The sequence below is a fragment of the Siphateles boraxobius genome, unplaced genomic scaffold (assembly GCF_051911475.1).
Source record: "Siphateles boraxobius isolate OS27281-9 unplaced genomic scaffold, OSU_SipBor_1 207, whole genome shotgun sequence".
In the NCBI taxonomy this organism is placed as follows: Eukaryota; Metazoa; Chordata; class Actinopteri; order Cypriniformes; family Leuciscidae; genus Siphateles; species Siphateles boraxobius.
Genome location: NW_027508819.1, coordinates 1,032,019 through 1,045,718, shown reverse-complemented (window position 1 = coordinate 1,045,718; position 13,700 = coordinate 1,032,019). Strand labels below are relative to the sequence as shown.

The window sequence follows — 13,700 nt, the reverse complement described above, 5'->3', positions numbered from 1 at the left end:
AACCTAACTTAACTTAACTATTTTATTAAACAGAACAGTAAGAACATTTAACAATTCATTTCAAGATTCTAAAAATCACTATATGCAGGAAATGTATTTATGGAATCAGAATAAGAAAAATAAATAAAATTGATTAACAAAATAGTCTTTGCCTGTTTTCTTTCTGTTGTTAGGTGTACAATAATAACATTTTACAGCATATAGCAGTATTCTATGTCCTGGACATGTACACAGGAGCAATACAGCTACATTTAAGATATTTATGATTAATAGCTAGATTTAAAGGGTTAGTTCGCACAAAAATGAAAATTCTGAGGGCGAGTAATTACTGACAGAATTTTCATTTTTGGGTGAACTAACCCTTTATTATGGAATTGTATCCTTATAAATTTACACTCTGTTGAATCCAAAATCAGAGTTAATAGCCTGCAGCATGATTTCCTTGAATGAACTGTAGTCATCCATGTGTGCTGTGGGAAAGGTAATTTTTCTGGCACAGGCACTTACCACTGGGTAGCAGATTCGGTGTGCAGGCATTCTCTGATGACAATCATGATCAAAATGCAAAGCGATTTTAAATTCTTGCCGTTCTGACATAAGCAGTGGCTTGTGTCCCTGGCCAGTAAGCCATTTCATTACACGGGGGACAGTTAAGGGCAGGGTGTCTCTGTCAGGGTCTGCAAGCAAAAGAGCATGTTAACTCAATCAAAAGTGGTTCTACAATATTGCTGACCATAAACATTTTCAATTAAATCACCAAAAATCAAGGGGTAGTGTAAAAAGTTTATATGACACTTATGTCTATTGCTCACTGTGATGTCACAGATTTTCAGACAAGATTTGTATTTTCTTAAAGCATCTGCACTGCATTAGAAACTTGAAGTCATGTCAAACATACCGTCACTTTCAATTTCCTGAAGAAAATCTTGCAGGAAGTTGATGATGGCTGTTTCACGGGTCTCTCGTATTGTTCCCTTCTCTGATAGTGAAGGAAGAATGTTCAACATGATAGAGTCTGCATCAGCCTGTGGGATGACAACTGATATTCATTTTCAGGAACGGAGGGCACAATTGATAAAAATGCTTATCTCTTGTATTTTATATCAAAATTGTTTATGTGAAATGAAGAAAAATTGATAAAGGGATATAGATTAAACATCAATTAATTTTTAAATTATTTTTTCTTCTATGAGTGATACCTCATTGTCATCGTCCACCGCACTGGGGACGAAGAAATGTTGGCACAATCCAAAATGCTCTTCCAGGATGTCCACAAAATTGTACACTTGGAGACCTTTTCTGAGTTGCTTCAGCAAAGGGATCAGACGCAGGGTTGCATGCAGCACAATAGATCTGAAATACACATACATTTTTAGGAATACCTGGTTGTATTTTTTTATATCAACCAATGTATCCACAATTGAAAGAGCCTGCGAGTGTAAATTAAAACTGTAGATGTTGCACCGTTGGCTGAAAAATGTGTGGTCTGATACATGTTTGAATCACTTTTACTTTTTCTTACCTTATTATGGCACCTTTGTTCTCCGGTTTAATGATCCCAGTGAAACCACAACTAATTATAACATCCGTCCATGCAGAGAGATCAGTTCCTTCTTCCACCTGAAATGAAATGTAATCTTTCATATATATTTAAAACAAATGTGGGGTTGTTGTGCAGGCACAATAAGAAAAATTTAAGCCTTTGATTAATTTTTTTGTTCTACCTTTTGAATCAATTCAAAAAGTTCAGAGTCATCCACATCATCTTTAGTGAGATTCACTTCATCCAAATCTCCTGCCGAGAGATAATCAAAGCACCACTGTCTCAAGAAACGGGGGGCTGGTCCACCCTGAGCCAGACTAACTGAAAACACCTCTCCTGCAGTCCTGAAAGAGAAAGCACAAACATACACAAAGATCAAGCCTGTTAGAACACAACACGTAAATACAAAAAGTAAAATAGTGAATAAAACATTTCTAACCTGAAAAATCCCTTCTCCAGATCACTTAAGGAGTAGATGGGGCTCTTCCCACTCTGGTGTCCTCCATGCTCAAAGAGATGTTTCTCAATCTCACCAATCAAATCTATAAATGCATGTACACATTTTGTAGGAACTACATATAAACAAAAAGCATTTTATTCACTTCAATACAATTAAAAGGGTAAGAGCAAGAACAGAAAATCAGTCAATAAAAATAAAAAAACTAGTCACAAATATGTAATTTTAAAAAATGTTCCATGAATACAAACATCCTAATAAAGAAACTGACTTGCCTGTAAGAAATTCCTTTCTAATGGCACCGGAATCAACACCTGCTTCCCCCAAAAACGTTACACGTAAAATGTTGCCAGGGGTCCCTTTCTTTTGCCGCTGCCACTGAACCATGGCTCTTTGAAAGAAGTCTGTGCGAGACACGCAGATGGTGAAATTCTTGCTGTCATCTACCCTACTTGCCAACAACCTCAGTACATCATCTGGACTGTGCAATGAAAAACAGATGAGTCAAATTGTATATTCTTAAGTTTGTTTACCTGTCTTGATTAAAAGTACTCTACCATTTGATGTCTGGGCTTTGGTTGTGGTGTTCAGGTGTGCCACACATAGGACTGTCCACATCAAACGTCTGTGATACACTAAGAATTTAACCAAAGGTTATATTCTAGGTCTCACTACACTTAACTTGTTTGTACTCTAAAACATCATAAAAATGGTTAGCAATTAAATACTTTTAGAAATCATAAAATATTACCTATCGCCACATAAACTAGCATGAATGGGCAACTGTCTGTGTGTAAAAATCTCTGAACAAATGGGACACTGTCCCTCATCCTACAACATCAAGAAAAGACAAATGATGAAATATGACATGGCAAGTAAAAACTGGTACTTAAACACATCTCTTATAATTTACAGCACATACAGTAGAAATATATTTACAAATATTTGATAACTTTTAACAATAGAGATACATGTCACCTCATAACTTGTGGTGGGTGTCGGAGAACAGGGTCGCAGAGGAGAAGTAGGTGTAAGGCTAGAACTTAAAGCTGAGGTGGCAGTGGTCACAGTACTGGCTGTCACAGCAACTATTTTTAGTTCATCGTCATCATCAGTAATCTGAAATAAAACTGGGTATATATGCTGCCTAATACCAAAGTTAAATGAAATGTAGACAGTTGTAATTGTGCGCTATTGTATAACTAACATACCTCATCATCAGCGGATTGTGTGCCACCACAGGACTGGACATGCATGTATAAAACTTGCAATGGCATTGCAGTTTTACATGTCCGACACTCTACCTTTGGCATCTTTGAAAACTCCTCTGCTGAGTATGGAAGAGGATCAAGACATAATTCACCTTGAAGAGGGACCATGTAGAGTGCTGTTCGTCCAGTGGTTGTTGCCATTTTTACAAGACTGCCAGTATAGCCCTCTGAGTCTGGAGGGACAACCATAAGCCTCCTCCTTCCACTGCCACCTGCCAATTCAAATACACATTACAAGTATTAATGGTCCCTTACAGTATAGCTTATATCTGTAAAGTAAGTAATTAGTAATGACCAGAGCCTGAGTTCTACCCATACTCGATCACTTCCCTGTGCAATATTATAAAATAATAACTTCTAATATAGTATGTATAAATGTGAAAGCTTTGGGATGCAAAGAGAAAATGTGAGCAGTCACGGAAACTAGGGACACAAGTCGGTTCTGGGGCATTTTGAGTTATTCATAGATTCTGAGAGTGTAATATCCAAGCTTTCCAACGATGTGTAACATGTGGAAATCTGATAATATTTGGAGAAGTTGTGGCCATTTTAAAGTAGGCACTTAAAAAAGCTCAAAGAGGAGAAAACGAGCTAAAGATTGTGCAGTTCTCACCTGTCTCTGCTGCTGGGGGTGACAATAGGGCTCATTTACATCTCATTTAGATAAGCCATACCCCCTGTAAAGCTCCTCCATGTGCTTTACAGCTTTTTTTACACTTCGAATGAGTGCACTTCTGCCGCACTAGGCGAAAAACAATTGTGCTGCCCCTCTATTTGCAACGTACCAGCAACAACACACAAAGACCAATATGCCATATAGCCTGCATATAACGCGAAACCAGCAACAACACATAAAGACCAATATGCCATATACATATAACGCAAAACCAGCAACAACACACAAAGACCAATATGCCATATAGCCTGCATATAACGCAAAACCAGCAACAACACACAAAGGCCAATATGCCATATACATACAGTATAACGCAAAACCAGCAACAACACACAAAGACCAATATGCCATATACATATAACGCAAAACCAACAACAACAAACAAAGACCAATAAGCCATAGGCCTACATATAGCGCAAATAGTGCGCAACGCTCGTGTGCCCAAAATGTCAACAATATTAAAGTTTATGTAGGAGGCAAATGCCTGCTGGCATTTTTCTTTAAGCAGTCATTTCTGCAATTTTCCAAATAATCACATTTCACCTCCTCAAATTACTGTTGCAAATCTCTTTACACCACTTTCTTATGTGCGTATACACACACAAATGAAATTTCCGCAAGCTAATTATATCATCAGCAGGTTCAGCATCTTAAATAACGACTAAAGAGCAAATGAAGCTTAACTTACATTTCAGAAACACGCACGGCAGGCCTTCATCGCAGCAGCAAAGGTCTTAACTGCATCCTCTATTTCGATTCTCCGTCACATATGAAACAGCCAGCCACCGCTGTCAGCGAGCCGAGCCGCCGTATTGAAGCACTGAGGGCGAGCGCGCCGCACCCATACCTCCGGTTCAGTTTCCCGAGCCCACGAAGTGCGGCGAAAACATTTTCGGTGTAACTGCCAGACGGTTCATCTGGTCTGCGACAATCTTTGCGGCATCCATCTTCATTGAATTTTGATATCAGAGAGAGCTGGCCAGAGCACAGCATAATAAGTAGCCATGTGGTTGACTTGGAGGGCGGGGGCAAAAGCGCCGGGTTATTCAGTATGGAAATACACACAGACAATGACACGCCACGCCCCTACTGCATGCTAGAATCTCCGAAAACAAGCCGATTTCAACCTCAAAATGTAAGCTTTTAAATATACCAATACTGCTATCTCAAACATGGAGAGGCTTCTTCGTGATTTCAATTAACAGATTCTCCAAAAAATTGAAAATCACCAATTTTGAAAAAAAACTCTTCTTTCTCATTTTGCTCGAAAGTTGTGCTGCCGACTTGTGTCCCTGGTTTCTGTGACGGGTCACAAATGTGTAATTGTAACCCTGTCTATAACACCACTCAAATATCAGTTGTAAAGTTTGCGATAAAACAGTTGCGTTTGGCTCTTCACATGCTTGTGTCTGCTCTGGTGTTTCATATAGTGCACCTGGTGCCTTATAAAGCAGCCACCCTCCAGCGAGTGATCTCATCTTTGGGTACTCAGCTTCAAGTAGCTTGGATAACTACAGAAAACAAAACAGAACAAGGGTTCGCAAACAAGAGTAAAAAAATAGTACACACAGAAATAGTAATGCAAATACGTGAAACATTAAATTAGGATTGTTTCAGAATCATAATAAAAACGCAACATTACAAATCCTAATATAAGATTGCAATTAATTTAAATTTGACATATGACACTGTCATTTTTGGGCTGGATGACCTTACAAACACATAGACACAAAGTTGTACAAATGTTTTACAATACTGCTATGAAATTATACTTACTTCATAATGGCCCAAGTTAGAAGAAATAGTAAAAATACGCTTGCCCAGGCCTGCCTGGAGTAGTTCTATCTCTTCGGAAGGCGAGGGTGAATAATCAGTAGTTTTACTTAATAGGTAAATCTGGAAGGTAAATGGCTTCCAAGCTGTTGCTTTTATTTGTATTTGAGGTTTAGCCTTTTTATTTTTATTTCTGAACATCCCAGGAAATGCTCTATAACAAAAATAAAACAGTTACTTATAATATTAAAGGTGCAAAAGATAAACAAATAGAAGAGTTTAATCGTTAGGAGAAGGTGCTGATAACCTGGTCATATCCTGCTCTACTCTTGAAGAAACAGGAGGAGAAGGCTGCTGTTGTTGTTGCTCCTGCTGCTGACCCGGGCGGTACAAACCAAGAGAAGGCTGCTGCTGACCCTGAGCTGCCTGAATCTGACCCAGGCTTTGAGTCAGAATATTAATCAAAGTGTGCGCCGCAGTCGAAACATCTGGGTTATCTCTCTGCTAAACATGTAATGGCAAATTAATTACATGAGATTACCAAAATAATCATACATTAACAGTGAGCATAGTTTAAACAACGGTTTTGGGGTAGTCTGATGTCATCATAGCCTATAATAAAAGATAATGAATTGAACTTTAAATTTATCATCAGTTCTGAGAATTCTCACATAACTCTGTCCCCATTCATTTGTATGTTCATCTTTTTGTTTGGGGTGTTTAATATTAGGATTTTGTTTAAAATACTCTACCAGAACCACCCCGCAATATCAAGTCCCGCCCCATTAAGCCCTCCCCCCGCGGCTATGCGAGTGCAGCCAATGGGCAGCCAGCCCCCGCCGGACGCCAGGCCGCCAGGACCAGGACGACCAACACGATCTCATTAAAGTGCGCATCTAGGCCTATCAAAGAATTTAATTTCTCGTGCCATTTATAGGCCAAAAATGTTCTACGCACCGTAAATCTCTTGTATGATTAGGGGTGTGGAGTGCGTGCGTATTGCACGCCATAAAGAGCGTATCATATAGGCTACACGGAAAAACTATTTTTGGAGTATAAATAGCACGAGAAATTAAATTCGTGGTATAGCTACGCACTTCCATGAGGACCGTTTTTAATGTTTTATCAGACAATAACTAGGCTACTCAAGATTTTGCTTTAGTATAATTTTCGGGACAATCAGATTTCGAAACAAATTCAACTTTTTTAAACTTAAATTAAACAAATTAAGCAATTAAACTTTGGCAATCATCGTTAATACTAATCGGATTTAGCTTTAAAAAACACACACACACACACACATACAGTATATTAATGTTGGTGAAATAAATGGAAACAAAACTACATAACATTACCTGGAATCCACCAGCATCCCTCTGCTCTTCCATGGTGACTTTAACTGTTGCGCTCCCAGGGTTGCCAGATGCCAGCAAGGTTTTCCAGCCCAAAACCTCGTCAAAACCGCGAGAATGCACAAAAAACCACCCAAAATTGTTTTTACCAAAATTATTATATAACATATTATAATATAATAATTATGTTATATTATATTCATATATTAATCCCAAAAATATATTATAGGCTAATAATAATACAATTGTCTGAAAAAATAACGAGGCATTTTAATTGTTTATTAATAAACTAGTGTTTTCTAAAATCGGCTGGAAACATATCTCCATCTCAGCTGTAAAGCGGGTGCGCCTTTAGAGAGAAATTCATATGGATTGGCCTATACATTATCAGACGGTATTTGCTTTCGATTCTAATTTGTTCGTTTAAAAGTGGACATTTCAAGCTTTAGCCTACATAGGCTATATTTTTGTTTCAGTTCATTTTTGAGACGCGATCCAGCACTGAGATGAAAGCGCGCCTGGTTGTTTTCTTTTATTTTACGAAAGCACAACGTTTTCTTGTTATCGTGAGTTTACACATATAAAAGCAGTGGCGAATGATGCATTTTTTATTTTCTGTATGACCAGAAATGATAGAGTAGGCCTATTCTATTGTAATAATCTTAGCCCTGTATTATTATTGTCTAACCTGTATTATGACCGACATTATGAAGAATGCTATCCTTTTTTGGATAAAAGCGTCTTCTAGCCTAAATGTAGGCAATAATGTTTTATTTTTATATATCCTAACATTTTACAGTTTTTGAAATGTTTTTGTTTTAGGCTAGCATATTTCTTTTTTATATGTGAAGTCTTTTTGTGCTTATTACATTATACTGAGCTTTTTCCTCCCAAAAAATTGACTTTAAAGATAGGCTACACGTAAAGGTCCTTTTTAGAAAATTCAAGAAATTATCCATTTTGAAAAATTAAGTTTAAACACAATGGTTTCCCGTGCATCCCGCACCCAAACAATTTAATGAATTAACAAAATAACAGTGTCTTAAATTAGTTATGAAATGTATGTGGTGAATGGCGACATGGAGGGATTGAAGATTGACAGCTAGTAACTACGCCACCCTGGAATCTAAATTAAAATGAAGGCAACACAGGTTAATTCACAGTTAATCGGCGTGAGACGTGGATACAGAAAAATACATTTTATTAAAGATAAGAACAGACTTTACAAAAGCTCAAAGAACAACCCACAAATAACAGTTAATTATATAGACAACAACAATTACACCATTTAACAAAACAGACAAAAAGAGCGACCGGAGTAGTCAGCGGCATCTGAGTTCAGGATAAAGTAGTCGTGGCGTGACAGCAGGGAATAAAGGGCACAATAAGGCCTCCACGGCAAGTCACCATTCCCGTAGACCTGTGCATCAACACTCACGCACACACAGCACTCGAGATGAAAAGACCGTCACCAGCAATCGTTAATAATAATCGGATTTAGCGTTTAAACACACACACACACACACACACACACACATATATATATATATATATATATATATATATATATATATATATATATATATATATATATATATATATATTAATGTTGGTGAAATAAATGGAAACAATCAACTGTACATACCTGGAATCCACCAGCATCCCTCTGCTCTGCCATGGTGACTGTTGCGATCTGCGTCTCCTGCTGATGACGCGGCTTCGCGGGGTTTCTAGACTCCACCCCCACGTCAAAACAGCGCCATGAAGAGACACGCAGAGAAAAGTGAAGCGCAAAGGAAACCCGGTATTGCAAGCACACGCTTGACTGAAACGCAGCATTGCAAATAACTTAGTTAGGTGTGAGTATGGAAAATATGTTGCAGAGATAAAATAGGATTACAGCTGTAATTTATTTTGCAATTAATTATATCTTTTTTTTGCAGTACTTTTTTTTATTTTGCTATTCTTTATTTTGTTTGCAAAAATATTTTTTTGTTCTCAGTACTTTTTTCCCCCTTTGCCATTCTTTATTTTTGTGAGTAAAACATTTTTTCTTTGCTCAATACTTTATTTTTGTTTTGCAAAACTTTATTTTCTTTTGCGATACTTTATTCTTTTGCAAAACTATGTGGCATTATTTTGACTCCATACTTCACACTCTCAAAACAACATGGACAAACCTCCAAACCACTTGGCAATTGTTCACAACAGAATTGAATTTCTCATTCATTTCATCAAATTGCAAATGTCTAAGTACATGTCTCAATGTCTCAGTACATCTTTGCAAATGATTAAGTACAGGTAGCCTACATTTAGCACAATTTCCAATTGAATAGATCTTGTTGATCTAAACTGATTGTCGATTCTCAGTCTAATGGTTGTTCTCTCCAAAACGTGTCACCGTCATTTCATTGTATAAGTCATCACATGCACAATAGTCTGTTCAATTGTCAAAATTAGTCAAGAACATAATACCATGAATACCATATATGAATCCTTTGGAACATTTGATACATTTATTACAGCAATTGACAGTCAAGTGAAACTAGAACTTGACTAACGAAGGAGGAGTTTCACACATCTCAGATGACCAATCAAACAGTATGTTTAGTTACATGACAGGTGCTGTCCATGACTGTGAATGCTGCCAAACATGTATGTAAAGAGCTTGACAATGCAGGACCAGTTCAATTTCTGAACATGGAGGCACCTGGCCAAGTTAATGAACAAGGGCAACTGCCTGCTCGAGGAAGAGGAGGAAGAGGAGGAGGAAGAGGATGAGGAAGAGGAGGAAGAGGAGGAGGAGAAGGACGAGGAGGAGAAGGAGGAGGAGGAGGAGGAGGAGGAGGAGAAGGACGAGGAGGAGGAGGAGGAGGAGGAGGAGGAGAAGGAGGAAGAGGAAGAGGAGGAGGAGAAGGAGGAGGAGGAGGAGGAGGACGAGGAGGAGGACGAAGAGGGGAAGGAGGAGGACGAGGAGGAAGAGGAGGAAGAGGAGGAAGAGGAAGAGGAGGAGGGGGAGTAAGGGTGCGTGGTGGTGGAATAGGGGGGAGAGGCAGAGGAGCACGAAGACATCATGCTGTCCCGAATGAAATTCGGGCAACAATTATAGACCATGTCATCAACCTTGGTCTCACAATGGCGGAGGCAGGTCGCCGAGTGCAGTGACGGAATTATATGTTGTATAGGACAGGACATTGTGCATAGAGCAAGAAATATATGTATTTACACATTGACATTTACCTATTCATTTTGTGTGTGTATGTGTGTGTGACAGTAATATCTTACCTCAATGTTATGTTACTAAAAATGACAAGAAAAACATTGGACAAAAAAAACTATGGAATAGTTTATTTTCTACAGTATTGATGATACAGTTTACAGTTGTATTCCTGTCACTGTGCAGTGATGCATTAGAATTGTGGTAAAGTTACAGCAAGTAAAACAACAATACTATTACATAGATAACTCATTCTGTAAGGAATAAGGTATACATTACGAATGAAGTGTTGTCCTTTGAATTCTATGTCTAGGATTGGACGACAACCTTGCACGGGTGGCAGAGGAAAACTTCTCAATGAACATCAAGAACAAGAGATCTGTAACATGGTGATGGCAAATAATGCCAACACATTGAGACAGATCCGTGCTGCAATCCTACAAGACAATGCCATATTCCAAAATGTCAACTCCATAAGCATCTCCACAATAGACCGGACATTGAAGAAGCATCAGATGACAATGAAGCAAATTTACAGGGTACCATTTGAGAGGAACTCTGATAGAGTGAAAGAGCTGCGGTACCAGTATGTACATGTAAGTCAGTTACTGGTTGTCCATCTTTACCTTTTTACAATTAAGCAGTGGTTCCCAAACTTTTTTGGCTTCAGTACCCACTTTACCTGATTTGTGTATCCAGGTAATCCAGGTATGAAAGTATTTGGTTTATCCGACTTCAACATTTCGCCTAAAAACGGCAGCTTACTGTTTGATGCAATTATCATTATAATCCTTATTTTGAAGAATATAACATACAATACGAAAAGGGCTCAAAGAGCTGCAATTAGTGCCTCCCATGTAAATCTATCTAATACTAAATCTAAATCATGGGTTTTACTGTAACATTTCAGTAAGTCTAGTCATTGATGATTTTCCCCCTCCCCTTTCTGTCAAACACCCCTGTAGTACCTCTCCATTGGGGTACATGTACCCCAGGTTTGGAACCACTGGAGTAGTGGCCTGTAATTGTCTGTAACTGTAGTGTATGACTCTTCTGTATGACTGATTTGATGTTTTCTTTTTTACGCTATTGTAGAGAATAATGGCATTGGAAGGAAACGAGACCCATCATATCCTCGTGTTTGTGGATGAAGCTGGCTTCAACCTGGCGAAGGGCCGAAGACGTGGCCGTAATATTATTGGCCACCGGGCCACGGTGGATGTCCCAGGCCAGCGAGGGGGCAATATAACTATGTGTGCTGCCATATCTGAGAATGGTGTGGCCACTCACATCCCCAGTCTTGGCCCATACAACGCACAGAAGCTCCTCATCTTCTTGGACCGCCTTCATTTTGATTTGATCCCTGAAAATGAGAGAGGTCTCGTAGGGCCTCACCTACCACAATATGTTATTGTATGGGACAATGTGAATTTCCACCGTGGCCCGCTCATCAGGGCCTGGTTCACTACTCATCCAAGGATGGTCATGGTGTTCCTACCACCTTACTCTCCTTTCCTCAATCCTATTGAGGAGTATTTCTCCGCTTGGAGGTGGAGAGTGTATGAGCATCGGGCTCAAGATCAGAGGTCTCTACTCCATGCAATGGATGCTGCGTGTGAGGATATTACAGGAGATCAGTGTAGGGGATGGTTCCGACATGCACGCCGTTTCTTCCCTCGTTGCATCGCAAGGGAGAATATACGCTGTGATGTGGACGAGAATCTGTGGCCAGACAGACAGCAGCGTGTGGATGGCCAGGAGGGTGAGGACGGTGGCCAGGAGAGGGAGGGTGAGGACGGTGACCAGGAGAGGGTAGGGTGAGGACAGCGACCAGTGAAGAACTGTTAGTTGTAAAACTCCAGCTTTATTTACAGCACTGTAGGCTGCATATCATTTTCATTGTTTTTTGTTTGTGTTTATATTACAGTATATTATGCTGTATACATTTTCTTTTTACTCTGATGTATGGGAGTTACTTTATGTGTGTGTGTGAATGATACATAATAAAATTCTGTATTATAAATGTTTGTAAAATCCTATTTCTTTTTTTCAGTTTTATACACAATTGTATTCTGTTTGCACAAAAAAAACAGTACAGTAACCATTGTCAATGAAGGACTGGGCTAAGACTGAAAGGTGGACATGAGGGATATTTCAATGGTCCTCTGCCATAGTGACAAAACATCTAAACATTTTGACTTGCAGTGCTTACACAATGCCAAAGGGACGAAGCATTTTGAGGGCACTGACTGTTTAAATGAGAAGGAAATTTAGTTTTGACACATGAGTGAACTGTTTTAGGAGAGGTATGAGCTTTTGCAGATGAACCATGGTGTTGTGCCGAACCATCCACGTTATATTGGCAAAAGCACCAAGAGTGTTGAGAACGTCCGGTCTGTTTCAAGAAATGAGCCAAAGCAATTGAGAAGGATCTTTGCCATTTTTGTGGCACTGACTCTTTATATGGGAAATGAATTTAGTTTTGAAGCATGAGTGAACAGTTTTGGGAGAGATATGAGCTTTTGCAAGTGAGCTATAGTGTTGTGCTGAATTGTAAGACTGTTTTGCCAAATGATCTTAGAGTTTTGAGAATGTAATTTCTGTTTCAAGAAATGAGCCAAACCAATGGAGAAAAACTGTAATATACTGTCCGTCTTCAATATCCATCTTTATTTGGTATGCCCGACTTGAACCTGCACAAGGTGTTTGGATGCATTAAAATGCTCTTTAAGGTTTGCAGAATTGGAACATACGAAAACCTGTCAGTCACTGGAACTTGCTCATATATCCCAGTTGTCCGGTTTTTCCTGTTGTCAAATCTGACCCCAAGTACTTTCTCCACAGGCTGAACAATTCCCCATTTTTTTGTAAAATATGAGTTTCGTTTAGAAATGGAATTAAGTAAGGTGAAAGGGTTTTCTATTTCCTGAAATGACTGCTCTATTGTACTTTTAATGTCCGTGTCCTGTGAAGATAAGCAATTTAGAGTCTCTTTTACTTGATCCTGGATGTCTTGAACAACTTCTTCTATAAGCATAACAAATGTATTAATAGTAGTCTGACCGACACCTGCAGCTTGCAATTGTGCTATTGCTGATGCACACAAATCTGTAACGTTTTTGCTAGAAACTGCCAAAGAACTGCCATTTGAACATGTAGCCACATCAATACTATTTGATAGCTCAACAACTGCATTCTGAACAGTACCATCTTCAACATCATGTAAGAGAACTTCATTACTTCTTTCATGAACTCTATTCAAATGTTTGCGGAATCCTGAAAATGGACCAACTTCTACACAGCAACCTGCTTGACCACATTTAAGACAAAGTGATTTTCCAGGCAACAGTCCATGAATTAACTTAAGATGTCAGACAAGCACATTTGTGCTCTCAAGGTAGCAAGAACAAA

At 38.9% G+C, this 13,700-nt stretch overlaps 1 protein-coding gene across 1 annotated transcript; it reads right to left on the bottom strand.

Moving 5' to 3' along the window:
- Positions 1–390: 390 nt before the first annotated feature.
- Positions 391–8,750, bottom strand: LOC143745586 (uncharacterized). Its single transcript, XM_077237705.1, has 15 exons — positions 8,718–8,750; positions 6,028–6,224; positions 5,724–5,934; positions 5,383–5,458; positions 3,212–3,483; positions 2,979–3,119; positions 2,752–2,831; positions 2,558–2,635; positions 2,276–2,481; positions 1,983–2,085; positions 1,725–1,887; positions 1,523–1,620; positions 1,200–1,353; positions 899–1,025; positions 391–677 (listed from the first exon to the last, which is right to left on the bottom strand). Exons 1-15 carry the CDS (start codon positions 8,748–8,750, stop codon positions 391–393), a joined length of 2,226 nt encoding a protein of 741 aa, XP_077093820.1.
- Positions 8,751–13,700: the final 4,950 nt, after the last annotated feature.

Bases quoted from the DNA above. Each gene is read 5' to 3' on its own strand.
- LOC143745586 (XM_077237705.1), bottom strand. From the start codon at position 8,750: ATGGCAGAGCAGAGGGATGCTGGTGGATTCCAG. The intron at 5,935-6,027 runs GTTATCAGCACC...TTTTTGTTATAG, and splicing joins GTAGAGCAGGATATGACCAG to AGCATTTCCTGGGATGTTCA. The intron at 2,832-2,978 runs GTGACATGTATC...TTGATGTTGTAG, and splicing joins CACCCACCACAAGTTATGAG to GATGAGGGACAGTGTCCCAT.